This window comes from Aspergillus piperis (assembly GCF_003184755.1).
Source record: "Aspergillus piperis CBS 112811 unplaced genomic scaffold BO85scaffold_14, whole genome shotgun sequence".
Lineage (NCBI taxonomy): Eukaryota > Fungi > Ascomycota > Eurotiomycetes > Eurotiales > Aspergillaceae > Aspergillus > Aspergillus piperis.
In genome coordinates, this window is record NW_020291604.1 from 72923 (window position 1) to 99108 (window position 26186).

Genomic DNA, 26186 nt, shown 5'->3' on the forward strand with positions numbered 1-26186 from the left:
AAAAAAAAAAAAAAAAAAAAACAATAACCAAGATAAGTAAAAGCTACACCTACAGGTTAGTAAAAGAAGAAACATAACAAGAAGCAAAGCAAAGTAAAGCAAAGCAACCCCCCCAACCCGACCGTCCCGACCGGACCCGAACAAACACAGACAGCCCCTCCAAACTCCCAAGTCCCATGTCCCAAGTCCCAAGGCCAAACACACTATTTACAGATCAAATCAAACTAGTGCTTTGCGGCACCGTCGATCAAACCGGTCAAATTACTCCGTAGTAAGAAAGAAAAGAAAACCTTACTCCTAAAAAAAAAGAAAGTCAAAAGTCAAAATTCAAAATTCAAAGTTGGCTGAAGTATCCGACCGATGATCGCAGTCTGGAATGTCTTGGCGGAGGTGAAATCATTGCTTTTGTCCCTGATTGAGTGAACCCTGACTGATTGACACTACTTACTCCAGGATTGGCTTTGGCGTTGGTGATGCGCGTGTGGCGCGGACTAGGAGGGGATGATTGACGAGGCTTATTGTCGATAGTGGCTTGATTTATGGGGGTGCTTTTTCTTGATTACTATTGCTTATTACTTTATTGCTTTTCTGGGAGTGATTCTGGGAGTGAGGCGAAATGGCTCACTACTCACTACTAATAATCTACTTATTCCGAACACTACACTATTTGACGGGTCTTTTTATTATTATTTCTTCATTGTGTTACCTTACAGTTAGAAAGGTACATTAAGTACAAGTCGGGTCAGTGGCCGGTGGGTGAATCCTCGGTGCTAGTAGTAGGCACCCACTGAGGCACCAGCACACATGACGGGTTGGGAAAACCAAGCAACTCAGTTGGATGGGTATACGCTTAAACGCAATGCACGAAGCACTCAAGCACAAAACAGACGCTTTTCGAACATTGCTCGTTTCATGCGTGGAAAGGACCGACTCCGTCCAGGGCAGATGCAATAAATCCCAGACGCCCCTCACGCCGGATTTGCATATGTAGACTGCGTCAGCCGACGGAAAATGGCAGCCTTGAACACGACCGGGTATTCAGTGCCGCCTTCTGCGAACCGCGACTGGTGAAGAATTCGAAGAAGGTAAGATGCTCACACCTGTGTCGCATAGTAGATGTTAAAAGGAGAAAGGTGGAAATGGATGGCGGAGCCGGAAATAGAAAAGAAAGGGACCATTGTCGATAGGGTCGGTATCCCTATTGAGTTGGCATCACGTGATGGGGGGAAGCGAAGATCTTGCCGGAAGTCGGAGCGAATTAAAAAAAGGTACTATGAGCAGATCTGCACGGCGTTCAACGCCCGTGTCAGCTCCTCCGGTGAGAATGGCATGTAACACCCCTTGGGCGACAAGGGGGGCGGCGAAATCGCTCGTACAGCCGGGGAAGTGTAGCGGATGGTTTCTTTCAGCTGGGCGATCGAGTCAACCCGGTCGAAGTCGGCAAACAGAGTCATCAGGGACTCGCTGTAGCTTTCAGGCTCCACGGCTGTGGATGACGATGAGCCACTCTCTCCTTGTCGGCCGCAGGCGTATTCGTCATGGTGAACCGAAGGGGAATCTGGTGATTGGTCAGATGGCTGATCGTTACACATGGCATATTTTATGATAGGTCCAAGGCTGGACAACATCCAAAAGGGCCGACGAGAGGAAGTATCCCACATACCAACTGTCACATCTACTTCGGGTGGTGCTGTTCGAATCTGATCGGGGGCGAGGTCGTCGGCGGCGTCTTCTTCGTACCGCGCTCTCAGGAAATCCGGTATGGACGCACAGGGGGAGAGGCTGAGATCGGGGGTACGCGGACGTTCCGCTTGGGCGTCCCCAAACGACCATGCTGCAAGTTTCCGTTGATGTTCCTTGTCGAAAGGGCCCTTGAACTTGGACCGAGGGATTTCACCGCGTTTGTAGTATTCGATCTTAATTCCATTGCCCTTGCCCTTGGACGAGGACCCACTGCTGGACCGGCGGAACACCCTCCGCACCTTTTCTCGGAAACTCATGTTGACCGGAGTGGAAAAGCCAGGCGATATGGTGGTGTATGCTGTCGATATGTGTGGAAGATCGTTGTGATATGAGGGGTTATGCGTTCAACCGTCGACTCAAGACCTCAATGTTGCATACCTTTCCCGGGGAGGGAATGGACGCGAGGGAGGGTGTGCAAGCACAGACGACAATCGAGTAGGTCCAGAAACCCTCGTATCATCGTTTGCCTAGACCAAGTGTGGGGTGGAGAGGAGAGGGGGGTTGAGGGGGAGAAGAGGGGAGAGTAGAAGAAAGGAAGAACGAAAGAAGAGGGGAGAGTAGATAGTGAAGTAAGTAAGAGAGAGGAGAGACGAGAGAGAGGAAGGAAGGGCTAGACTAAAGGGTAACTAAGGAAAGAGAGAGAGATATGATGGGGATTATGTCAAGGAACTAATGGAGCAGCAGTCCCAGATAGTTAGAGAGACAGCACGACTAACTGGGAGGAGTAATCGGAATCAGCGTCCATACCTATGATACAATGCGATGGGGAATTAATTACTCGTAGTTCGAAGTGGAAGGGATCTGATTGGAACGAGCGGTGCGAGGCACCATGCCGTTAGTTCCATACCACCACGACGGGGCTCCATCCAACGGAATAAACGGAGTAAACCATTCCCAGAATGCACTGGGGCGGCCATTGACTTACCGGCTGGTGACTTATCATGGCTCGCTTGACCTTACTTTTGCTCTGCAAAGGCCAAGGTAACCTAACCCCACGGCTCTGGGACTGGGAGGGTAAGAGGAAGAGAGCCGGTAACTGGGTAAGCCGCGATTACCTGCGGCCAAATCCGAGGCGTGAACGAGAAACAAACGCCGAACGTGGAGGATCCACCGGGGGGGTTTGAGCGAAGGAGGGAGGGTTGTGCGTGAATTTCCCAAGCTTAGCCTGATTGTTCTTAGCCGGAAAGACAGAATGGGGAATGAGACTCGGAGTGTAGCAGCTTGTGCAGTAGTTGAGTTAATTATTATAAGTCTTGGGGGTTTTATGTCACTCGACGAAGGAATATGCTAGATCATAAAATTCCATGCTTTGAGGGATAATATTAAAATAACTTATAAGAGTAGAAATACAAAGAAAATGACTGACAGGATGGCAAAGAAAGTCTTCATCGTCATCATCACCAGTCAACTTGTTCCCCCCTCCCTCCTCCCCTCCTTCAAGCGGGACTCAACCCAAACATGACATTTTTCGTTAAGCAATTTCCCTAACGAAATATTTCCCTCACTCTCATTCTTTTCCGCGGCGCTTCTGCAAACCCGGCCATGGAGTGCCGAGTCCCGATTCTGCCTTTCCCAGTTAGCCTAGAGCTGACTAACCCCTTGATTCTGAACCGTAAACTTGCCCCCCTCCTTCGGTGTGGCCCTCTTCTTGGTTACTCACCTTCCAATCAAACGTCCATCGGAGGAGGTTCACCGTCGGGTTGCAATCGCCAGAACAAGGTACTACCTAAGCCCAAAACAGTCCTATCTAAACCATGGTTTTGGATGCGCCAACCTCCCAGACCAATTTCCGCATTACGAGTGGTCGGGAAGTTACGCATCTCCGGCCGAAGAAAGTCAGAGGGTGGTAGGTAGTAGTACTAGTAAAAAACTCTGGGTTCTCTTTTCCCACCACTCTCAGGTTAAGCTTACACTTTCCCCCAACATGTTGCAGGGCTGGCCGGCCAGCCGACGGACTGGGCTGGGCTTCGTAAGATTGCTGCAGAAGACAGGTGTATATCACGGTGTACTATCGCCCAGCCGGCAGGACTTGCATGATGGTGTGTGAGTAAGTGCGTGTGTGGCAATGGCAAAAGATCAAGCAAGGTATCTGTCGTCTGTCTCTTGCTGTCGTGGTCTTGCTGCACCGAACGATTCCAGAAACACAGCCAAGACGGTCCGATCTACGTGCCACCACCGACCGACTCGAGTCAAGCTGCATCTTGTCTCTCCCACCGTAGCGATCGGGATGTAACCCTGCGATTCCCCCGGCATCATTCATCATTCGTTCCCTCATGGAGGCTGGAATCTGGATGCTTCTTTCTGTTCTGTTTGCTGTCGGATGTAGATAGGCTGGGGAGGGCACCAGATGACTTGGTAGTAACTATCCCACGTCAGTCGCCGGAACCGAGAACGGTGCGGTGCCACTGGGACAGAAGGTTCTCATCTCAGACAAGTAACTAGTACGAACACAGTAGCAAACGGTTTGACTAATGAGATAAAGAACCACCCATGGACGATAAGTGATTGCGCGAATGATATCGCTGGCATAATCGTGGATTCCGACTGCCCCGCTGAAGGTGGTTCGGAGTCGCCCCCACTCGGCACGGTACTTCCGGTGACCAGAACGGTTATCTTTGGCTCATGTAGCAAATTCTTACAACCATCTTTCATCAAATAGGCCTGCTGGCCCAATGGTAAGGCGCTTGACTACGGATCAAGAGATTGCAGGTTCGAGTCCTGCGTAGGTCATTCTTTTTTTTCCCGCTTTTTTCCCTTATGTCATCCAGGGTATGCCCAAGTGCCTACCCAGTTGATATATCTATATTTTTTTTTTTTGCCTTTCTGCCATCGTCAGGCACGCAGAATATGGAATCATACAGCATAACCCAACAACGAAACTGAAACTCAAAAGATTGTTGTGAGACGCAAGGGGTTCACCCCAAACCTGGCACGTTGTTGGGCCGTCACCACACACGCTCGGCGTGGCATTGCAACAACCACCCTCAACTAACTAACTAACTTACGCCCTCCCTTCCATGATGTCATCATGGCAGCGCACTCACCCCGGGTTTTGCCTCCCTGCCCCAGACATGATTCTTCCGTCAAGTTCGCCCGTAAACTTACTTCTTCGGGCATGTATACATGTTACATACGTCGTCCCCCGATAGTTTGGGGCGCAGAGGAAAGAAGTTGACGATTTGGCCACTTGTCATCGGTAAGGGATATACTAACTAAAGTAGTGGCCACCTTGCGCGGCCGGTTTGGGCGGCCGTCTCAGCTCGAGCTACTTAATATATACTAGACGTTTCTGTGCGGTGGGTTGTGTCATATTGAATTGAGACACGTGATAGTTACCTATGTTGGACTGTGTAGAAAGCTAAAGCTATACTCAACATATTAGCAGTCTTTACGGGGTCAGTTCAAGCGTGATGGCTAGGTCTTGGCTTCTACTACTGAATTGGTTAAGGACACGACGACGGCTGGCATGTCGACCGGAAACGGTTCCTAAACCTTTCATTCCCTGTCCGGGTTTGGCCGACCCTGGACCCGACGGCATGCCTCATGATGCAATCGACCGATCGAACACGGGCGCGGGTGTCACCGTACCTTCTGCTTCTACAAAGTACCTGCAGTAATAATAGGATGGTTGATTGTAAGCTGTATCGTGTAGCAGCAGACTCAACTTTGTGGTTTGATTAGTATCCTGATAGTTTGGTTAGTGGTCAATAGATATCCTGCAAGTTCGACTTCTCATTAATTGGCTATATAAGCCAATGCAATGAATGCATAAAGGCATTGTACTACGTATGTAGTAACTCCGGTCAAGTGAGACCTTGCCTTGTGCGGACGGCTCGCCTCGGATAAACTCAGGTCCCGCCGGGGCGGGATGGGATCGTCTGCAAGCTTGGGAATTAGTCCGCTTAACATGGCTTGTTAAGCCCCAAGCTGCAGGTACAGTTCCGACTCGCCGGAATCAGGGGGATGTGCGCCAGCTCCAGCTGCCATACTGCTTGCTTGACACTCAATCGCTTCGTAATTGCCATTCCTGCCATTCCTGTAGAAGCCGCAAGCAGCGCATAAGCTGGGTTCGGTCTGGTGCAGAATAGCAACTGCCATCATGGCTGGCCAACGTGATTGTTGTCTCTTTTGTAGTCATGACTGAGAGCAGGGTGTTGTTGAAAGGAGATGAAGAAGGATTTGTAGGGAGTGTCAAGCCGAGCCCATGGAAAAGCGCCTGCAGGTAATAAACATCTGCAACCCTCATCCACGCGCAATTCAACCCATATTTGGATCCGCGTGCACTGTGCCCCTTCCAATCTTACCCTGTTGTTCCCCTTCGACACGACCCCATGTGACCGCGGCGTGACTTTCGCCCTCGTTTGGATTCCCCCGCTCCCACAAGCATTCATTCACAGATTGTTCCTGTGTGTCTGGCGCACAGCTCAACTACAACACGCGCTACGGGTCTACCTACATTGAAATTGCACTGGTCGCGTGCAGCTCGAAACCAATCCAAGCGCCGGTGGTTCAGTGTTACCCGCAAATTAATTGCACCTTGACCGGGCCCTCCACGGATTAACGTTCCCCGAATCGATTTAGGCAATCGGAAAGGGCCACAGGGCAACATACCAGACCAGCCCGCCCCTAACTTCCCACTTCATCTGCCGTTGGTTCTTAATCCCCATTCTCGGAATCGCACGACCTCGACGTTTCGCATCCACGATTCGTGTCCATTCCGTTCGCACAGACTGTAGGTTTTGTCCACCCACTGCTGCATTGAATCGTTGTCGTCATCGCCAGTGTAACTAACATAATTGTTACTGCACAGGATAATCCATCACAATGCCTAAGAAAGGAGGAAAGAACAAGAACAAGGGCAAGAAGAGCGGCGGTGCTGCCGCTGCCGCGAAGAAAGCAGCTGATGCCCCCAACAATGTGTGAGTAGAACTCAATCGCACCCGCATTGTGCTGTTGTTTCGTCATCGCAATCTTGTTTCGCACAATGACACTGACATTTTTCTCTCTGGAACAGTGTACCAGCCAACGAGGTTGAGGAAACAGTTGCCAAGAGCGACAGTGAGCTCGAAGCTGTCGCTGCCGAGGCAGGCGTCACTGACACCACTGCGCCTGAGGCTGTCGTCCCCGAGACAGTTACCAAGGACGAAAGCGAAGTTGAAGCCGTCGCTGCTGGTGCCGACACTGGTGTGACTTCAGCACCCGAGACCACCATCCCTGAGACTGTCGCCAAGAGTGAGAGCGAAGCCGTCGCTGCCGAGACAGCTCCTGCAGTGACTGCGGCACCCGTGGCCACCGTTACTGACACCGCCGCCCCGGTCCCCGCGCCTGCCCCTCCGGTCAACTTCACGGAGGAGGCCTCAAACGCAGTCAATACCGCGTTCCCCAAGATAAACGATGGCATCGTAGAGGACGCTGCGCAGCAGACGAAGACTGCTCAGGCGGAGACAGTGGAGGAGGGCACGAGTAAGTAACCCAATGGGTGCGCATTTGCGCAGGGCTGATAGTTTGCTGACAACGTTCATCACCAGCTGTCCTACCTTCCACCTCCACCCTTGAAGCTTCCAATGCGGATACCACAACCCTGCCTGTGAGAACCAGCACCCTCGAGCCCGAGACCGCCGATGCCCACGTGAAGCGCCCCTACGAGAGCAGCATCACCACCAAGGAGGATGACCACAAGCCCCACAAGATGCCCAAGGTGGAAGATGAACCCGTCATTGCCACCGAGAAGGCAGCAGCCGCAGACACTGTTCCGGCTCCTACTGGCACCATCGTGCAGCCACAGGTTGTCCCGGGACTTGGTGCTGGCTCCGCTGATAAGGCGTCGAAGGACTTGGAAGTTGCCGGACTTGCCACGACGGACAAGGATGCTGGAGCTGCGTCCACCACGACAGTACCTCAGACTACCGACGCCGTCCCGGCCAAGGTTACCGAAGCTCCGTCCAGCGCGGCCGCTGACACGACCGCTGTCGCCCCAGTGGAAGCTTCTACCAAGCCCGAGACTGCTGCAGCCATCGCTCCCTCTGAAGTGCCTGAGAGTACTGGCAGCGCCAAGCAGACGACCGAGGTGACACAGCCGGAGCCAGCGACGGCCACCAAGGCCCCGACCGCAGCCGCAGACAGCGAGCCTATTGCGGTTGTTCCCAGCACCATCATCAGACCCTCTGGACGTGACAGCAAAGCAGCGGATAAGACTGTGGAGGACACCACTGCTGCACCCACGGCCACTGAGGCTGAACAGCCCCTGAAGGTTGCGGAAGACAAGGAGCAGGCGACCAAGGCACCAGAGACTTCCAAGCGCCTCAGCGCTGTTCCCTCTACGATCAAGGAAACGAAGCCCCAGGAGGCCCAGAAGACCGAGACCTCAGCCACCCAGGGAGTTTCGGCTAGTCAGAAAGAGGAAGGCGCTGCTGCCCAGAAGGCCGAGGAGGTCAAGTCGGAGCCTCAGGCGGAAGGCACCTCTGCTGCTGCTGCTAAGCCCGAAGCCGCTCAAGCCGGACAAGAGACCCAGCAAGCGGGCGCCGCTGCCCCCAAGGCTGAGGAAGGCAAGACGAGCGTTGAGCAGGCCAAGGATACGGCCAAGGGCGAGGCCGCCAAGCCCCAGGAGACTGCGAAGTCGGAAAGCAGCAAGGCCGAGAAGCGCAAGAGCGGACTTTTCGCCTGGCTCAAGCGCAAGATCAAGGGCGAGAAGAACTAGAGCTCTGCCTTGTTTCTCTGTGCTTTTCCTGCCGGAGGTGTTCTCCGGAATGAACTTTTGGCTCCTTTGGCGAGCGGTTGCCGGCCCAGGAGCCCATATTGCTGATACCCCAACATGGATGATTGCATGGAGTGATGGATATTAAAAAAGCAAAACAAAAAAACCCAATAAAAATATGGAATAAGGGAAAAGAAAAAGAAAAAAAAAAAAAAAAAAAATCAAGGCTAGGCAGAAAGATACCAGAGATAACATAACGCCTTAGTATGATGATGGATGGCGGGTGTACGATATGAATGGCCAGGACAGGATACCACCAGGGATAGGATTGCTTGAATGATTGCTTGATTGGGCTGGGCTTTCTGACTGGGATGCTGCAAAGCGCTATTTTGTATTTCGGACGGACGTATGGTTTATGTTCACGTTCACGTTCATGTTGATGTTCATGTTCATCTGGGCTGGCTGCATGGGCCGAGACTGGGACGAAGTGTATGTAATTGGCTTAATGGTAATGGAGGGGAAATATGATGATTTTGATTATTGTTTTTGATGTGGTGATTCCGGAGGAGACCGGGATACTTCTTCATCTTTTTATTAGTGAGCAGTGTAGACGTATAGTAAGTGCTGGGTGATGGCTGGGAGCTGCCAACCTGGGCACTTGGCGAAGCTATTCCAAAGAGTGGATAGTTGCCAAAAAGGACAACACATCACGGCAATTCACCGCCATTTGCAGCGACGAGGATGTCGGCAGTGGTTATCGGATTTTAATTAATTATTACGAGGGACAAACCCGAATCTCTTTGGGGTTAGTTGGGACCACCAGGAAAAGAATTCCCCGTCACTATGGATCTCTTCCACTTCTTCCACTGCTTCCACCTCTTTTAACAGCTTCCATCAATAGCTTCCCTTCAAACTCGCCACTATTTGCTGGGCAAGTTTGTTTTCTCCCCACCACAGCCGCTATCTCTTTGCTTTTCTATTCTGATGAAATTCTGATGATCCCTTCCAAGGCCTTCCAAGAAAGGGGATACTTCGATCGGCTAGTCAGCGATGATATCACTTGCTATCACTTACCTTGGCCGATCCCTCCGTCAGCCCCTCCACTTGCCGCCCCACGATGAGGGAATTCGCGCCTCCCTTTCGTCCTCGTCTTCCCCTCTTTCGGACTTTTGGGTGAATCAGTCTCCATCCTGACTCCATTCCCATCGTGGCTGAGACAATTCCCACCGGTTGCCGACCGATCCAGGCCAAGCTTTCCTTAAGCTTTAGCGCCGTGTCCCTGGTCACTGTCTGATGATTCGCCCATCCGATCACACGAGGGAGGGGTCCCAAACCTCGATCTCCACTCCTTCGTCCCTCCGTCACTGGCAATGGGCGTCTCCAGCACTAGTCTAGGATTCTAGGACTGTGTCTGAGCTACAGGAAAGGGGCTCCATGAGTGGCTGCCACTTCTCGGGGCTGAGGACAACAGCCAACGAGTGGCTGTTCCCTCCTCCCGTGTTGTGTGAGCTGACGGATGTTACGGCAGGCCAGAACAGGGAGCAGGGGGGACAGTTTCAATGAGCTAACTGGATTGACGGCCGTTGGCTGATCGTGGGAGCCTGCTGTTGCGCCCCTCCTTTCTCTTATTTACATCACGGCGCTCCCCCCTTTCCTGTCGCTGTTTCCTAGCATCGCTTTTTTTCTCTTCTTCCTCTTCATTCACATTTACACATTTGATTCGGCACAATGGTCCATCTTGCCCAGGTTAAGCGCGACAGTAATGTCGAGAAGACCGCTGAACGGGTCGACTCCATCCAGCTTGAGGACGATGCCTTCTACTCCAGCGTCTACGGCACTCGTTTCGCTACGGAGCAGTTGCCCTCGACGGAGATGCCGGAGCGGGAGATGCCTCGCGAGGTGGCCTACCGTATGATCAAGGATGAGCTCAGTCTGGATGGAAACCCCATGCTCAAGTAGGTTCGGTCGATAGCAAGACAGGACAAGAAGCTAATCCCTTCACAGCCTTGCGAGTTTCGTGACGACCTACATGGTATGTGTTTTGTTCCTAGGGTATCAGGACAATGCTAATTTGAGTAGGAAGAGGAAGTTGAGAAGCTCATGACGGAGTCCTTCAGCAAGAATTTCATCGACTACGAGGAATATCCCCAGTCCGCCGAGATCCAGAACCGCTGTGTGAACATGATTGCCCGTCTGTTCAACGCTCCCACCGACAGTGATGACGAACACCCCATGGGTACCTCTACCATCGGATCCTCCGAGGCCATCATGCTGGGCACCTTGGCCATGAAGAGACGGTGGCAGAACAAGCGCAAGGCGGAGGGCAAGGATGCCTCCAAGCCCAACATTGTCATGAACAGTGCCGTCCAGGTGTGCTGGGAGAAGGCCGCCCGCTACTTCGACGTTGAGGAGCGCTACGTCTACTGCACGGAGGATCGCTACGTGATTGACCCCAAGCAGGCCGTGGATCTGGTGGACGAGAACACCATTGGTATCTGCGCCATTCTGGGCACCACCTACACCGGTGAGTACGAGGATGTCAAGGCCATCAACGACCTCCTCGTCGAGCGGGGCATTGACTGCCCCATCCACGTCGATGCCGCCAGTGGTGGTTTCGTCGCTCCTTTCGTTGCCCCCAACCTGGAGTGGGACTTCCGTCTGTCCAAGGTTGTGTCCATCAACGTGTCTGGTCACAAGTACGGTCTGGTGTACCCCGGTGTTGGCTGGGTTGTCTGGCGCTCGCCCGAGTACCTGCCCAAGGAGCTGATCTTCAACATCAACTACCTGGGAGCCGAGCAGGCCAGCTTCACGCTGAACTTCTCCAAGGGCGCGTCGCAGGTCATTGGACAGTACTACCAGATGATCCGACTGGGCAAGCGGGGCTACCGGTCGATCATGACGAACATCACGCGCACTGCCGACTACTTAGCCGAGCAGCTGGAGCAGCTGGGCTTTGTGATCATGAGCGAGCGCGGCGGCAAGGGCCTGCCGCTGGTGGCGTTCCGGCTGCCGGCGGACCGCGACTCGGAGCAGTTTGACGAGTTTGCGCTGGCGCACCAGCTGCGTGAGCGCGGGTGGATCGTGCCGGCTTACACGATGGCGCCCAACAGCAACTCGCTGAAGCTGATGCGGGTGGTGGTGCGTGAGGACTTCAGCAAGAACCGGTGCGATGCGCTGCTGGCGGACGTTAAGCTGGCCTTGAAGACGCTCAGCGACATGGACAAGGCGATGTTGGAGCGATACACTCAGTAAGTTATCCTTGGTGAGAATGGTGTCGATCCGAGTAATTGCTAACGGAAGTAGTCATGTCCGGGTGCACTCGACCAACTCGCACAAGTCCAAGCATGTGCACCCTCACTACAAGAACGAGACCCATTCCTTGCAGGGCAAGCATGGCAAGACCCACGGTGTGTGTTAGAGTAGACTGTTAGATGACAGTGGAGGATGGTGGACAAGGACTGTATATGAGCATGGACATAACACGGATACAATGATGCTAGACATCTCCGATACATTGAATGCGAAAGAATTGAGACATTCACAGTGCTGATAGTTGGATCACCCATGCTACTTACTAGTAAAGGTGAAACGTGGAGGCGAGGCTTTGGACTGCAGCTAAAAGGCGACCGTCAGCACCAGCCTTGTACTATCAAGTAGTTGTTTGGCCTCGAGTCCAATGGGCTGTGCAATTTAGCCCGCCTTGGGGCCGCCCGGACCCAATGGCTCACTTTCTTTATTGAATCCCATCTCATCCTGCATTGGACTGTCTCTCTCTCCCCTCTTCCTCTTCCTCTTCCTTTTCTTCCTTCTCTTCTCTCCGTCTTACTTTTTTATCTTTTTATCCCCCTTCCTTTCTTCCCCCTCCCCTTCTCTCACTCCCATCAATCCTCTCTCCCTCACCCTTCTCCATGCCCCTCTTTCGCCGTAAGCACAAGCCGTCTGCTGCCGCGTCTGCATTCCGATCTGTCGAGCATCTGCCCGCTGCCCCTGGCGTCTACCCCGACGACGATCTCGACCGTCGTTTCTCCGTCTCCACCTCCCGCGAGCGACTCCCTCCATTGCCTGTCACTTCATCCTCCACCAACAACACCAACACCACCACCTCCCCGCCTTCTTCCACTGCTGTCAACACCACCAACACCATCGCTTCTACTTCCACCTCCACCACGCCCGGTGCCTCTCCGCAACTCTATCAACACGATAATAATACCCAGGAATTTTCCACCCATCCCCTGCGTCGTTCCAAAAGCCAGCGTCATACCAGCCCGCGAGGCAACAACAGTAACGACAACACTCCGGTACGGCCAGCGTCCCCTGCACCCATCCTCGATGCTGACCCTCTCACTCAGTCGTGGCCGCTGCCACCCGAGCCACTACAACCCGTCGAGCCAGAACCTCGCAAATCCCGTCGCAGTCTCTTCTCGCTTCACTCGTCTGCAGCCGCGCGCGACCAGTCCGGAATTCTGCAGCGCAGCCGGTCGGTCAAGAAAATCTCCACGGGTCGATCCTCCAAACAACAGCGACCGTTGTCCATAGACACTACGTCCGAACGCCGCCCGGGAACCTCTTGGTCGAGAGAGCATGAATTAGACGCCCCGTGGCCCAAGGTTCCTCAAGCCCGTCGACCCCAACAACCGCCGCAACAACAACCGCCGCAACAACAACCGCCGCAACAACAACCGCAGCAGCAGCAACAGCCGGCGTCAATTCAGGGTCAGGCACCTCAGCCTCAGCCCCAATCACAAACCCCGACGCCGTCCCATACTCCTGCAGAATCCCCGGTTCAGCCTCCGCGGAACCACCCTCAAGCACAACAGCAGCCAGCGAGTCGATCACCCATGCCGCAGAACACAGGTCCGACGCCGACGCTCGACACCCGACCTCCTCGTTCACCGCATCCTTCCGTCCAACGCTCCAATACCGACAGCGGCCTGCTGGAACATCTGACTCGCCCGTCACCGGTGGAGCCGTCCCGACAGCCCGCTGACTTGGCCCCAACACCGCCCCAACTGGACCCCACGGTCGGCCCTCGACCTTCTTCCCGCCAATCCCTTGGGCCCCCTTCACCATTACGCCCACTCCCCGTTCATCCAGACACGGTTGCCAGTGGCATGCCCGACCGTCCATCCGCGCCCCCAGGACAGTCTCCTGTCCCTGGGCATTCCCCTTATCCGGAAGCTGGCTTCCGGAACAACACTGCGTCGACGCCAGAGCAGGGCCGGAACACGCCCAGTTCGCGTGAGAGCCGACGTGATCGTGAGGATGCCGAGATAGATGTGCGGGCTTTGGTCCAGAAGCATGATGAGCTTCGTAAGTAGCTGTTGCCACCGCTCTGGATGGTACCATCGCTAATGAAATGCAGAGGCCAAATACTCCAAGGTTAAGCGTTACTACTTCGAAAAGGAAGCGCAGGTACAGCACCTTCAGAATACCGTAGCACACCAACGTATGGCCGTGTCCCGCACCGTGCTGGACGACAACGAGTATGCCAATCGGTTCGGTCGACTGGACGGTGCGATCAAAGATCTAGCCTTTTCCATTCGCAAGGACTGGGCGACACTGCCCTCCTGGCTGAACGGGTTCGTCAATGACGACGCACACACCACGGGCACCAAAGAAATGACCGCGATCGGCCGGGCGGTGGTGAGCCGGTGGTTAGTCGAGGAACTGTTCGAGCGCTACTTCCACCCAGCCTTGGAGCCCACCTTCAGCCGACAGCTGAAAAGCATCGAGATGAACCTGCGACGACAGCAAGCGCAGCCGTCTACAGAAGAAGACAAGGAGAACGCGATCGCGCGCATCTCCAACTGGCGGCGCACCACACTGGACGGACTCACGAACCTGCAGGGTCCGCAGGCGGACGAGTACCGGGCCCAGCTCATCGACCGACTGATCAACAGCCTGGTAGCGACGCTGGTAGCATACTTGCACGACCCGCCGCCACCGGGGCTGGACAACGGGGCGCGCATGATCGTGGAGAACGCCGTGGGCATTGCCGAGAAGATCCCGCTGGAGTCGCGCGACATTTGCGTCGAGTACATCCTCCCAGGCACAGTCGTCCAGGAGGGTACCATGAAGGTCGAGACGGGGCTACCGCCACTGACCCATGTGCGGACCGAGTCTGGTGGCTCCGCCGAGCAGGAGCGGGCAGAGGGCCCAGACGAGACAGAGGGAGGCGACCCTGGCCCGCCGCAGCGGGAGCAACGCATGCGGTCGGTGTTCAGCTCGTTGATGGGACGGCGTCCAGGACCGTCCGCACCAACCGGGGAGACTCGAGAGGAGCGCGAGCGTGGACCGGGACGTATCCGATTTGCGTCATTTGTGACGGCAGAAGTGAGAGGAAAAGGACCGATGAATGTACTGGTGAAGGCGCCTGTATATGTAGAGTGATGTCCCAGCTACATACACAAAGTTACGATAGAGCATACATATCAAAGAATGATATGATCATGATGACATGATTGCATTATTAGTATTAGTAGTACATTATCCAACCCATCCATCCATCCAATCCCCATCCATTCCACACCAACCAATATTTAATCTATTCTATGCCAGCATATACAGCATACATACCCATAGCGAAGAAGAACAAACAAACAAACCAACAAAGTCAATGCATGCAAGCATGCACACACACCACACCACACCATCTGTGACCAGCACAATCCATGATCTCACATAATACACCAGGTACTAACTACTACACTATTATCCTACTCATCCCCCCAAATCAACAATCAACAAGGTTATTTATTATAAACACCCAAACCACCACCTCCTCTTCCTCTCCACCTCATCCACATCCTTCGGAATCGACTCCAAATAAACAACCACCCCCAACACCTCCAACAGAAACCTCTCCCGATACGCCACAGCCCGGACTACATTCTCATCCAGATACTCGTTCATTTTCCGGAGGAGGATGTCGGTGTCGTGTCGGGCTAGGGTGAGGAAGTCGTCCGCTGTGAGGGAGAGTTCCACTTCTTCTTCTTCTTTTTCTTCTTCATCAACAGCATTATTATTTTTTTCCTCGGTTGGTTTTTCGTTATTGTTGTTGTTGTTGTTAGCGTTATTCTTCCCTCCGGGGGAAGAAGAAGCAGATGTGGATGTTATAATAGAGTCAAGATCAAGTAAATCCTCCACGCCTCTTTCTAGGGATTTATCATGATCGATCCAGACACAGAAGCCCTCGAACATGCCATTCCGGGTGAGGAAGGACATGACGGATGAGGGGTTTGTGCGGTTGAGGATGTGGCGGGGGAGTTGTATCCCACTGTCTTTGGTGGATGATGCAAGCATGCGGTGGAGATGTGTTGCGCTGCTGAGGTCGAGGAGGAGGTCGGATTTATCATTGCCATTTCCTCCACCTCCATTGGTAGTGGTAGTAGGGGTAGCTGTACCAGCGCGCCTCTCCGCAGTAGACGACGACGACAACAACAACAACGAAGCAGACGTAGTACTCGACGACAACAACGGTCGATCATACCCCACTCTAACCCTCCAAAACCAATTACACGCAATCAAACTCACAATACACGGCACCAACACGACATACCCATACCACATTGTAGCGGTAACCATGCTCGCCGCGCCGGCTACAAGGCCATTGATCCCGTTGACGAGGGCATGGAATTGCAAACTGCGGAAGCGGAGTTTCAGTGGGTGGTGGTACATTCGAACTTCTTCGAAGCCGATATCTTCTGCTTCTTCGTCTCCCGGATTTGGAGGATTATTGTTATTATTATTATTACCATTACCGTCCCTTGTTGGCACTGTAGATGTGGATGTGCTGGTGATGTTCTGGCAACTTCTCCAACAAATCTGGAACCTACCCACCAAATACCCCGACCAGATTGCATTAACCAGTCCAAACACTGCGGCTAATCCATTGCCGATGTATCCGCTGAGCAGGTTGCTGGCGACGTAGACGTGATGATTCGCGCCGAAGATCGCCATAATGGTTCCGGTGCCGACGAGAAGCGCGCCGAATCCCATTAACGCGTCCATGAGGATCCGGTCGACGATTTCGGTGCCGAGTTCGCGGAAGTTGACGCTGAGTCTGCTTCTTAGTAATAGCTCCGCTTGTGTGTGAGTGGTTGTGTTTGGGTTTGTGGTTGTGATTGTATTTTGTGTTGTTGTGTTTGTTGTTGTGGTGGTGGTCGTGGTAATAGAGTCGAGTAGCTCGCGCAGATACCGCCGCTCTTTCAGGAGGAGCTGCACGTTCGTGTAGCTGAGGTAGAAGTCCCTCGCTGCCACTAGGGTAATAAGCAGGGCGATTGGTCCACCAATGGCCATGAAGACCATCGCGTATTTCGGGACGGGGATCTGGTTCCACACATTGGCGGCGAAGTCGGCTGCGTTGGCGAGTTCGAGGAAGCCGACACCCGCGAGGAGAGAGTTGCGGAAGAGAGGTTGGTGAGATAATTGGAAGTTGTAGTTGTGTTTTCGTCTTGATTTTTGTTTTTGTCGGGAGGTGCATTGGCGGAAAGGATTGAGGAGGGTGGTGAGCTTGGTGGATGGTTTCCGGTGGGCGCGGGTGTAGGTTACATGATTTGTCGGAATGATGGTGGTAGTGGAGGTGGTTGTGCTGGGGGTTGAGGCGGAGATGATGGTGAGGTCGCTCGACTCGCGGAGGAGCTTGGGGATGGGAGGAGATGACATGGTGGTGGTGAGGTGGGAATTGGACCACCATGGGGGAGGGACATGGGGTGAGGAGGGAAGAAGAGAGGAGAGAAGAGAAGAGGGAAGAGAAGAAGGGGGAAGGGGTTGGGGGGGGATGGGGGATGGGCTATTTGGCCGGATTGGGCCTGGGAAATGGGGTGGGGCCCGCCCTGTAGGGCTGAGCCGATCATCCGTGGTTGGCCCTATTTTTGGGGTTACGTGGCCTGCTAGTTAGCAGCTGCAGATTGCGTCCTGGGGGATAAATTGTTCACCGCTGAGATAGTATACGTATATTCAGTGGGTCAGTTCTATTCTATTATACACAGGTGTTTATACACATCATATTTATAAAAACTTTGCTTCCCGCACCATCGACGCCTGGAAATATCCCGGAATCACCTCGTACTCTTCCACCGCCTCGAACCCATACTTCTCATACAGGGGCCGTCCCGCAGGCGTGGAGGCCAAGAAAGTCGGCACGCCTTTCTCATCTGCCCGGTCCAGTCCCCAACGCAGTAACCTCGATCCGATGCCCCGGCCGTTGAACTGGGGGAGAGTGCCCAGCATGTCGAGGTCTGAGCGATTAGCATGATGCAGGTCATACTACAATAAGAAAAAGGACAACTCACAGAAATACCCCTCCTTTCTCCCCCCCATGACCCTCTTCTTCTCGCTGTTCATCAAACCAAAGAATCGCTCACAGAGATCGGCATCCGAGCTTGGGGGCCAAACAGTCTTGGTTTGATTTTTCTCACCATCTGAGGTCATCCCCTCTGGGACAGGATACCACCATTTGGCAAACGCAGCTACCGTTCCCTCTTCACCCGCAGTAACTTTCAAGAACGCGATGCTGGGAGTAGAAGCAGCCCGCGACTCTTCTATCTCGTGCTTGAACTGGTCTACCCAGAAACTGCGCACATCCTCGGTGATGGGAAACATGCGTCGACTGAACGGGTCGGAAAAAGCATGCAGGAAGACATCTGCGATAGCGGGGCTATCACTGGGTGTCGCGGGGAGAATGCGCAAGTCATCTTGCTGAGGTTTCTGGTGGGAGCGTGCGGGGGTTGGCTTGGGTTGTGAGGGGGTGTTGATTAGGCGGGTTTGCAGCTGTGGACGGATGCATGTTTTGGGCATGGTGGGGAGACGCAGTCGATGCATGATGAAGATAATGGAATGATATCGGTTATGATCGGGTACACTAACGACCGACTAGCTGACTTGCAAAGATTGAATTAAATAATTGAGAATTGCTTTTTTTGACTCATTTTGTTCCGTGAAAAAATTGCCACTTTTTGCTGCTATCACGTGGTTCCGATGGAATGATTCCGAGATCGTTCCGAGATGAGTGTGTGGAGATGCGATTGATCGGGCCATTTTTAGGACATCATGTTATGAAGGATGAAACTGGCAAGAAACTGGTGAAGATTCAGAGTGACAAAATATTATGTTAGGTAGCTAAATAGGTATTAGCTGTGCTAAGCCGAGCTACTAGGCAATAGTCGTAAGACTAGTAGGATATCGGGATAGGCGTAGGGCGAGCTTACTGTGCACAGGCAGTAAAGTGTAGCTAATGCTTGTAGTAATACACTAAATTTTACTCATAATTATCTAGTAATGCCCATTCTTACTCACAATTTGTGACACTCAGCCACCACAACGATTTACAGATGCCTCGCAACCCGCGGATTCCGAGCTGCATATAGGGCTGACCAACAAGCCTCTGGTCCGCAAGGCGAGACCCCTAAGCTTTTGGAACCGCCCGCCAGACCAATCACGGCCCCCAAATACACCTGTCGCCCCACAATGGCTGTACCCTGGATGGCACAAATAAGGTCCATACGAAACAAATATGCAGCACACCAGGCAGCCATATTCTAGGGGTCGACAGTTCGTCACGATGCTGTAATTAACAGAGACGGGATATTAAGGGAAGTCGGTGATAGCAGACGGAAGGTTGGTACAAATTATTCTGAGTCCATTGTCGTCAACGGCGATTCCCACACGATGAAACCAATCTTCTTAAGTACGAGCCATTAGGCTTCCTCATAACGGCGATTCCCGTGTGATTACTGTCCCTGGCCCCCACAGGCAGGGTTTCGCGCCGATCAATAGCTTCGGGCAGTTCAGCGTCTCGCTCACACGCTGCGCCCAATGGCTGTGCTGACGGCAGCCTAGAGGGTCTCCTCTTTGTCCGATTTCTCCTATATGTCCTGAGTACAATTGCACTTCTTCTGCTTGCTCTCTTCTGTTTCTACTTTTTCTATCTGTATATGTATCTGAAAACCTCTACTGCACCATATCAATCATACATACTTCATATGAACACTCCAACATGACCTCTTCCACCACCCGCAAACAGAAGAAACCCCAGCAGTCCAACCGCAAGGTGCTGCTGGCCGACACCATCGGACAGACGCTGTACGAGCGTCTCCTACACGCCCGACTCGACTGTCCCATCGCTCACTGGGCGCCTGTGCACCATCCTCTGGCTCCTCAGCCCTCATCCACCATCAACTGCAACCTCAGCATCAACAGCACCAGCACCAGCACCCTCACCACCTCCCCATCAGCCTCCACCTCCGACATCAAAAGCATCCCCTCCAGCCGCACCAGCCATGACTCACTCCACAAACCCTCATCATCATCCTCATCTCTCCCACCCCTCCCTTCCAACCGCATCATCACCCTCGGCGGACCCTGCACCAACCTCACCACCCTCACCACCATCACCCACTTAGCCGCCAAATACAGCCAAGTCTCGCACATGTCCCTGCTCGACCCAAGCTACACTGTCTTCCTCAACACCACGCACACCGCCGCGCTCTGCTTCAAAGTCGTACACCAAACAGCCATAGTTGCCGGCGACCCCATCAGCTCGGAAGAGAACATCCCATCTCTCCTCTCCGAATTCAAAACCTACCGCAAATCCCACCTCCTCGGCATGGCCTTCCTCGGCGCCAGCCCACGTCTCACACACTACGCCCAAAGCCAAAGTCAAACCCAGACCACTACAAAAAACAACTGGACAATGCTCCACTTCGGGACCTCACGCGTCCTCAACCCCACCACCAACGCCCTCCTCAACGAAACAACCGGAAAGCGTCTCATTTTACAAAACAAACAACTCCTCAACCCAAATAAAGGCGGGATAACCCTCGACATATACATTCCCGGCAGCAATCCCACATTAGAAAAAGACCTCCAAGAGATATACACAACCTGGCGCACCACCCGCAACACCTCATCCACTCCCCAAGCCTTCATAACAGAATACACTTCCCCCTTCTCATCGACTCTCCTCCCCTCCCTCATGACCTACATCTATGCCAAGGATAAAAACGGTGTGCCGCTAGCTTTCGCAGGCCTGCGCTACTGCGGCGCTAACAATGGATACCATATCGATCCGTGCGTTGCGCTACCGACGGCTCCCAAGGGGCTGACAGATCTGTTGATGTTTGCTGCGATGGCGCTGTGTCGGCATGCCGGGGTGGGGTATTTGAGTGTGGGCTTTGAGCCATTAGAGGAGTTGGGTGAGGTCAGGGGGCTGAGGGGCCCGTTGGAGCATTTGGCGAGAGGGGCGTATCGGTTTGCGTTTAAGCGGTTGCCGTCCATTCAGGGGAAGAAAGCGTATTATGATAAGTGGAGGACGGAGGAGGGTTTGGAGGAAAGGTTGTATTTGGTGTTGACGGGGGCGGGAGGTGGACTGGGGGTCGTGGCGGTGACGCATGTTGCGAATGTGAGGATTAGGAGGGTGGTTTGGGGGTAGGAAGTTCTACTAAAAGGGAAGAGGGTGTAAGTAAGTATGCTTTAGGGTTATTTTGTCTTCTTTGGTGTATATTTGGATGTGTGTATGATATGGTCTGGTAAATGGGGGTTTTCATAGTATTTTAGTAGCATATGAGTTTAATTGAGCATATGATTTGTCTTCTGGTTACGAATACGAAGCATTGCTACTAGACGCCCTGCTACATACTACTTAATATGGGATATTCCAACATAGATCTGTTCTCGAAGTCATATCAATGGATTGAGTAGTTAGTGGGAAAGCAGCATGAAGAATGCTCATGCAAATTAGGCGTGGTGGAATAAGGGTGCTAAGCATGCAGTATACTGAGGATAATGTTCCTAAATACAAAAGCCGGTGAGCCATCTCTCGTCATGAGGCTTACGCCATAGCCAAGTCATTGTCAGTCGTCCAGTTGACAGCTCTACAAAAGCTTCATTTGCTGCCCGTGCTCGACTCGACGGCATGATCTGTATTGTCAAGAATAAGAATCATCATTCAGCAGAGCAATGCATTGTTTTTGGGCCACAGCCACTGTTCGGAGAACAGCATGTCAACTGGTTCGTCAATATTCTGTACGTGACTTCCCGAACTTTTGAATGTTCCTTGCTAGTTATTGATATAAAATAGCATGTTACGTCAAAATGGGTATGAAAATATTTTCCATGATGCCCAATGACACTCAGCCGAGCGCTGTGTTAAACAGTGTCCATACCAATCCGCTTGACTCTTGGAGAGTCTCTTACTAATCTGTAGGGCTGCATATCTTATTAGTATCGACAGAGAGCGCATACATGCGTCAACCAGATAAGCAGTGGCTATGTTGTAAATCTGCACACAGTCACCTGTCAAAGGCCTGGTTTGGCCTATCGCCGACAGTATTTGTCCAAATAAGGTTACGGCTATTCTGATCCTAGGAGAGGTATCAGCCGGAACGACCCTGACCATGTACTCGGGGTCTCATGCAACACGGAGGTAAAGATCAGGTCGTAGGTAACTCCCGTAGGCAGCAAAGGGTTTGGTGAAGTGCCTAGTTATGGTGAATACTTCAACCATTTCCCAGCCCAAGTCTCTTTACATGATCAATTAACAACATGAAATTTGATTTCTCAACTCACCTAGAAATCGACCTCATCAAATTCATTACTGGAACGCTACTATTTATCTACTCGATAACATAATCTCAACTCCCAGCACCATGTCCGCCACCGTCCAGACCCGAGTCGTTGATCTCGACCAGCTGATTCCCCGTGTGGTTAGTAAGGATCGGGAAGGTATTTGCAGCTCCCCCCACCCCAAACAACAGCTACAGACCAACAGCTCCTAATTTATTCTAATATAGAGAAGGACGTAGAAATTCTTCTTCCATGGGTCTATGACCAAGCCAACATTGCCCGGGGGACTCACTTGTTCGACTGGCCCGACGAGGATCATGAATTTCGCTTCCTGTTCGAGCAGTTTTTTGCTTACCAGATTGCTCTTACCCCCAAATCATCTAGCTCCATTGGCCCTATAACATCCAAAGGGGAGATTACGCTGCCCCGGATGAACTGGAAGGTGGCGGGGCGAGAGTCCCATCGCTATTTCGTTTCCTCACAGGGCTTCATACTACGGATTTTGATGCAGATGGTCCATAGGAAGCTCAAAAGAGTCATGAAACCCGAACAGACGCAGGGTCTCGAGATTCGGTGAGACTTTTGCTCCTTCCGTGTCAGATATTCAATGGGGCAAATATTGAAAAATTACTGACATCGAGTAACAGGTCCCCTAATTTGATATCATCATCATCCAAGTATGTAATAGGGCGTCAAATGTATGCCAGCAGGCCGGTGGGTCAGGTGACAGTTGGTCCCCGTGACAATTCACTGCCGATCATCTCTTATACCGGGGTGCGTATATTTCTACCATTTTTCTTTTTTCTTTTCCTCCGGTGTCTCTTGGCTAACAAGCTACAGTGGTTCGAGGGACAGACCTGGGAAGGGTTCGTTGGGGAAGTTCTCAGTGTCATGCTTGGCCAGCTGGCAAAAACTTTTACCATTCACAAGCATAATCAGGGGCTGCAGGATCAGGAGGTCTTCGTGGTTGGCTTTTATGGCCCTCATATTTACATCGCCCGTGGGCATTTCCCTACTGATGAAATCAGCAGGGTGCATTCGAAAGGATTATCGGGCAACGAATCCTTCGAACTGGAATTTACGAGAGGGTATAATCCTTGCCAGAAGGATGATTGGCTAGAGGCTATGCGGGCGCTGACAAGACTGTTTCGATACCTCCTGAGTGGAACTTCAAAGGTTAGCGCCATGCAATGTTTCTTGTTAAAATCTACCTCCACGGCGGAGGATTCATGATGCACGTTGCAACCTATCATGGGCTGTGAATACCCCATTTGATCATTCAATGCTTTGCTTGGATTCTTAAGGTATAGTGGAGTTATCACGGTGGTTAGGCCAGTCATTAAAGGAATTCCATTTGAGGCAAATTTAGGCCAAGTAAAAACTTAATGAAACTAAACTCTGAGCCCCTTCGCAACATTAAATTCCTGTCAAAGCTACCTCACCCCAAGACGCGTATGCCCCGGCCCTAAGTCAATTTGATTCTCCTACCCCCAACTAACGAAAACAGTAAAGTATGGGCCTACTTAGCAATCGACGACCTGAAGCTTTTTCCCCAATTCCAAATGTCTCCACAACCAGTGTACTCCTCTGAGTATTCACTACGGTGATTATGGGACACTCTTCACCTGCCAAGCACTGACTGTGAATGGTACCACCAAGAAAGTAGGGGTGAAGTCAAAAGCTTGCTGGTGGTAGTCGGGTTATTGATGATACTCCACGAGGTTGCAGACAATGAATAGCATTATTACTCGCTCACTATTAATCAATCTGATTTACCCCCAACCCCCGATCCACATTATTCCCATCTAATCATCCGCATCCCTGGGATCATGTGTCTTCCAAAACTCCTCATACTCATCCTGTGTTTGCCCCGGCACAGGCTGATAAAACGTCAACGGGGCAAGAGGAATGCCCAAATGCTCCATCTTCTCAATCTTCCTCCTCGTGGTCTCATGCCTCTTGTTGACACTATACACACTAATGCGATGCGCCGAGGACGTCACATGCAGACCCCAATTCCACGCAGCCCGCACATTCAACGGCTGGGTATTCAACGAATTATCCCAACACCGACAGACAATCTCAATCCAACCCTCCACATCACACGGCAACTCCATCTCCCACGTCCGCCACGTCCACCTCCCCTTCTTCGACAACTTCTCCTGCGGCACCGCATACCAACTGAACCCTCCATCCGCCGACAACTCCACCCGCTCCGGCCACCGTCCACCCCCGGAATACGCCCACCCCTTGCACCGGATCTTCCCTTCATGGACAATCACCTGCTTCGTCCAGGGTGACATAATCGCCGAACTGACCGGCATTTCCTGGATCTGGATCCCATCCGTGGGACGCTGGTTATATTTCCCGACCTGCTGGTTGAAGTAGAGATACTCCCTGCTTTGCACGGGTGCCCGGGATGGATTCTCAATCGCCTTGATCCGATACAGCCACTTGACGCTGCGCGCTCCGATATACCCCAGTACCACCACCCGCAACGGATACCCATGGATCTTGGGCAACGGCTCCCCATTCATCTCCCACGCAAGGATCACCTCATTCGCCTTGACCTTCGACCACGGCACACTCACCACGTAATTCATCGCCTCCAGATCCTTGATGTACGTCTCCGCGCCATACAACTCCAGATGCTTCGCGGGCGCAATCAACCCCCCGCAATCCTTAATCACCTTCTTCAAACTAATCCCCACGTACCGCGCCGTCCCAATCGCCCCTTCCGCCCACGGCGCCTGCGGCACTTCATCGCCCTGGCCCCCATACAGCGCAATCTGCTCGATCCGCCGCGTCCCCGAACACTGCATCGTCACGAGTTTCTCCATCCGCGGGAACCGCGTCTCATCCTGCAGATCCTCCAGTGTATAATTCTTCGGATGCTTGACCAGTCCATCCAGCTGGAGACTCCACTTATCCTTCTCGATCAGGGGAATGCCTCCGTGATTGCGCACAAAGTGTAGCGGATTCGGCGTGACCACCTTAGACGTCACCAGCCGCTTCGGCGGCTCCCCGTTATACGGAAACTGGAGCAGATGCAGCATATCCGGATGTTTCTCCCGGAGCACAGTGCGCCAGCTATCATCCGCCACGGAGGCAAGTTCCCCGCCCAGCGCAGCGTGCCATTGCTTGAAATCCTCGCCGGTCAGGACGGGGTTGGTGTCGGGGATGGGACCGAACATGTAATCCGGACAGGGGTCGAAGGTTTGGGAGGTGAGGATGCGGTGCGCTTTGGCTTTTTTGTCGGGGTAGTTTTCCCATTCCACGTATCTATACCAATCATGCAACGTTAGCATAAAACATTATGAATAAAGGGATGTGGTAGAGGGAGAGATAAATACCCTTTCCACCCCTCCTTCTCCCTCTTAAACAACTCATTTCGATCTCCGACTGCCTCAATCGCCTCCTCATCTTTATACCGCTGCGTCGGCTTCGGCGGGTAGATGTGCACGGTGTCCAGACCCGATTGATCGAGAATAGGCAGTTTGTGACCTGCCATGCCTTGCTCGATCTTCCATTCGTCGGGTCGGTTGGTTGTGTCCATTTGGGCGGTTAGGGTCGTCATGGTGCTGGTTTGGGTGGACATGACCTTTTCCCAGATCAGTCCTTTATTGTTCTATTAATGTAGGATGTTTGTGATGTGTGAGTAGGTTGATGTGGATGGGTGGTGATGGGTGTTTTATATGCTTGATGAAGTATACCAAGAACAGAAAATAGTAGTTGTAGTAGTAGTAGTAGTGTATGGGAGGAATACGCCGGAAGCAGCAGATTCGAAAAGAGGAGAAGGAGGTGGGGGGAATGCATGTATATTAATTACCTGGTTGGTTTAGTGAGTTGGTGGAATGTTGGAACGGGTGACTTCATGACTACCACTACCACAGACCAACTAACTAACTATAGTATACTAGTATTTATCCCTGTTGTATGTTTACACCCGAGGAATCGCCGGACCTGTCGGGTTGAGCGGGGAAACGGGATATCTGACTGGGTTGAGTCAGATTGGGGATATTTCTTGTTTTGCGGTGGATGGTGTAGGGACTTGTGGTATACTTGTTTCATAGTGGAGGGATATAGGGAGGGAGGTTGTAGGGCTGGGGTAGCTAGCTAGCTGGTGTGGACTGTGGAGTGGGTAACGTTATCATTAGGGTGGATCTTGGACGTTAGTGCTTCGCAG

The 26186-nt window shown here is 52.5% G+C and overlaps 11 protein-coding genes and 1 non-coding gene across 12 annotated transcripts; 7 read left to right on the forward strand and 5 right to left on the reverse strand.

Moving 5' to 3' along the window:
- Positions 1-1271: 1271 nt before the first annotated feature.
- Positions 1272-2000, reverse strand: BO85DRAFT_375672 (uncharacterized protein; the record flags this gene model as incomplete). Its single annotated transcript, XM_025656182.1, has 2 exons — positions 1272-1558; positions 1664-2000. 2 exons carry the CDS (start codon positions 1998-2000, stop codon positions 1272-1274), a joined length of 624 nt encoding a protein of 207 aa, XP_025513638.1.
- A 2401-nt stretch (positions 2001-4401) lies between these two features.
- On the forward strand, positions 4402-4473 carry BO85DRAFT_t180. Its single transcript has one exon. It is a non-coding gene; the product is annotated as a tRNA-Arg (tRNA).
- Positions 4474-5157: 684 nt separating this feature from the next.
- BO85DRAFT_460822 (uncharacterized protein) lies at positions 5158-5841 on the reverse strand (the record flags this gene model as incomplete). The annotated part of the gene is made up of 4 exons (XM_025661740.1): positions 5158-5229; positions 5265-5407; positions 5542-5670; positions 5745-5841. The coding sequence occupies 4 exons, from the start codon at positions 5839-5841 to the stop codon at positions 5158-5160; spliced, it is 441 nt and encodes a 146-aa protein (XP_025513639.1).
- A 386-nt stretch (positions 5842-6227) lies between these two features.
- On the forward strand, positions 6228-7260 carry BO85DRAFT_65251 (uncharacterized protein). The gene is made up of 3 exons (XM_025665560.1): positions 6228-6475; positions 6554-6662; positions 6758-7260. The coding sequence occupies exons 2-3, from the start codon at positions 6568-6570 to the stop codon at positions 7212-7214; spliced, it is 552 nt and encodes a 183-aa protein (XP_025513640.1). The 5' UTR covers positions 6228-6475; positions 6554-6567; the 3' UTR covers positions 7215-7260.
- A 1-nt stretch (position 7261) lies between these two features.
- On the forward strand, positions 7262-8736 carry BO85DRAFT_65252 (uncharacterized protein). The gene has a single exon (XM_025665561.1). The coding sequence runs from the start codon at positions 7433-7435 to the stop codon at positions 8438-8440; it is 1008 nt and encodes a 335-aa protein (XP_025513641.1). The 5' UTR covers positions 7262-7432; the 3' UTR covers positions 8441-8736.
- Positions 8737-9862: 1126 nt separating this feature from the next.
- Positions 9863-12100, forward strand: BO85DRAFT_65263 (glutamate decarboxylase). Its single transcript, XM_025665562.1, has 4 exons — positions 9863-10392; positions 10442-10469; positions 10517-11685; positions 11741-12100. Exons 1-4 carry the CDS (start codon positions 10166-10168, stop codon positions 11853-11855), a joined length of 1539 nt encoding a protein of 512 aa, XP_025513642.1. The 5' UTR covers positions 9863-10165; the 3' UTR covers positions 11856-12100.
- A 74-nt stretch (positions 12101-12174) lies between these two features.
- Positions 12175-15010, forward strand: BO85DRAFT_65275 (uncharacterized protein). The gene is made up of 2 exons (XM_025665564.1): positions 12175-13747; positions 13800-15010. The coding sequence occupies exons 1-2, from the start codon at positions 12346-12348 to the stop codon at positions 14825-14827; spliced, it is 2430 nt and encodes an 809-aa protein (XP_025513643.1). The 5' UTR covers positions 12175-12345; the 3' UTR covers positions 14828-15010.
- BO85DRAFT_65265 (uncharacterized protein) lies at positions 15011-17156 on the reverse strand. The gene has a single exon (XM_025665563.1). The coding sequence runs from the start codon at positions 17099-17101 to the stop codon at positions 15194-15196; it is 1908 nt and encodes a 635-aa protein (XP_025513644.1). The 5' UTR covers positions 17102-17156; the 3' UTR covers positions 15011-15193.
- Positions 17157-17475: 319 nt separating this feature from the next.
- Positions 17476-18369, reverse strand: BO85DRAFT_450989 (uncharacterized protein). The gene has a single exon (XM_025660493.1). It carries the CDS (start codon positions 18233-18235, stop codon positions 17705-17707), a length of 531 nt encoding a protein of 176 aa, XP_025513645.1. The 5' UTR covers positions 18236-18369; the 3' UTR covers positions 17476-17704.
- A 661-nt stretch (positions 18370-19030) lies between these two features.
- On the forward strand, positions 19031-21032 carry ergS. Its single transcript, XM_025660494.1, has one exon. It carries the CDS (start codon positions 19434-19436, stop codon positions 20865-20867), a length of 1434 nt encoding a protein of 477 aa, XP_025513646.1. The 5' UTR covers positions 19031-19433; the 3' UTR covers positions 20868-21032.
- A 1051-nt stretch (positions 21033-22083) lies between these two features.
- On the forward strand, positions 22084-23269 carry BO85DRAFT_424413 (uncharacterized protein; the record flags this gene model as incomplete). Its single annotated transcript, XM_025658042.1, has 4 exons — positions 22084-22144; positions 22228-22573; positions 22648-22774; positions 22841-23269. The coding sequence occupies 4 exons, from the start codon at positions 22084-22086 to the stop codon at positions 23231-23233; spliced, it is 927 nt and encodes a 308-aa protein (XP_025513647.1). The 3' UTR covers positions 23234-23269.
- A 536-nt stretch (positions 23270-23805) lies between these two features.
- On the reverse strand, positions 23806-25577 carry BO85DRAFT_440027 (sulfite oxidase; the record flags this gene model as incomplete). The annotated part of the gene is made up of 2 exons (XM_025658747.1): positions 23806-25282; positions 25354-25577. The coding sequence occupies 2 exons, from the start codon at positions 25575-25577 to the stop codon at positions 23806-23808; spliced, it is 1701 nt and encodes a 566-aa protein (XP_025513648.1).
- Positions 25578-26186: the final 609 nt, after the last annotated feature.

Coding starts and splice junctions, on each gene's coding strand:
- BO85DRAFT_65251 (XM_025665560.1), top strand. CDS start 6,568: ATGCCTAAGAAAGGAGGAAAGAACAAGAACAAGGGCAAGAAGAGCGGC. Junction 6,663..6,757: donor GCTGATGCCCCCAACAATGT/GTGAGTAGAACT, acceptor TCTCTGGAACAG/TGTACCAGCCAACGAGGTTG.
- BO85DRAFT_65252 (XM_025665561.1), top strand. CDS start 7,433: ATGCCCAAGGTGGAAGATGAACCCGTCATTGCCACCGAGAAGGCAGCA.
- BO85DRAFT_65263 (XM_025665562.1), top strand. CDS start 10,166: ATGGTCCATCTTGCCCAGGTTAAGCGCGACAGTAATGTCGAGAAGACC. Junction 10,393..10,441: donor GATGGAAACCCCATGCTCAA/GTAGGTTCGGTC, acceptor ATCCCTTCACAG/CCTTGCGAGTTTCGTGACGA. Junction 10,470..10,516: donor GTTTCGTGACGACCTACATG/GTATGTGTTTTG, acceptor TAATTTGAGTAG/GAAGAGGAAGTTGAGAAGCT.
- BO85DRAFT_65275 (XM_025665564.1), top strand. CDS start 12,346: ATGCCCCTCTTTCGCCGTAAGCACAAGCCGTCTGCTGCCGCGTCTGCA. Junction 13,748..13,799: donor CCAGAAGCATGATGAGCTTC/GTAAGTAGCTGT, acceptor AATGAAATGCAG/AGGCCAAATACTCCAAGGTT.
- BO85DRAFT_65265 (XM_025665563.1), bottom strand. CDS start 17,101: ATGTCATCTCCTCCCATCCCCAAGCTCCTCCGCGAGTCGAGCGACCTC.
- BO85DRAFT_450989 (XM_025660493.1), bottom strand. CDS start 18,235: ATGCCCAAAACATGCATCCGTCCACAGCTGCAAACCCGCCTAATCAAC.
- ergS (XM_025660494.1), top strand. CDS start 19,434: ATGACCTCTTCCACCACCCGCAAACAGAAGAAACCCCAGCAGTCCAAC.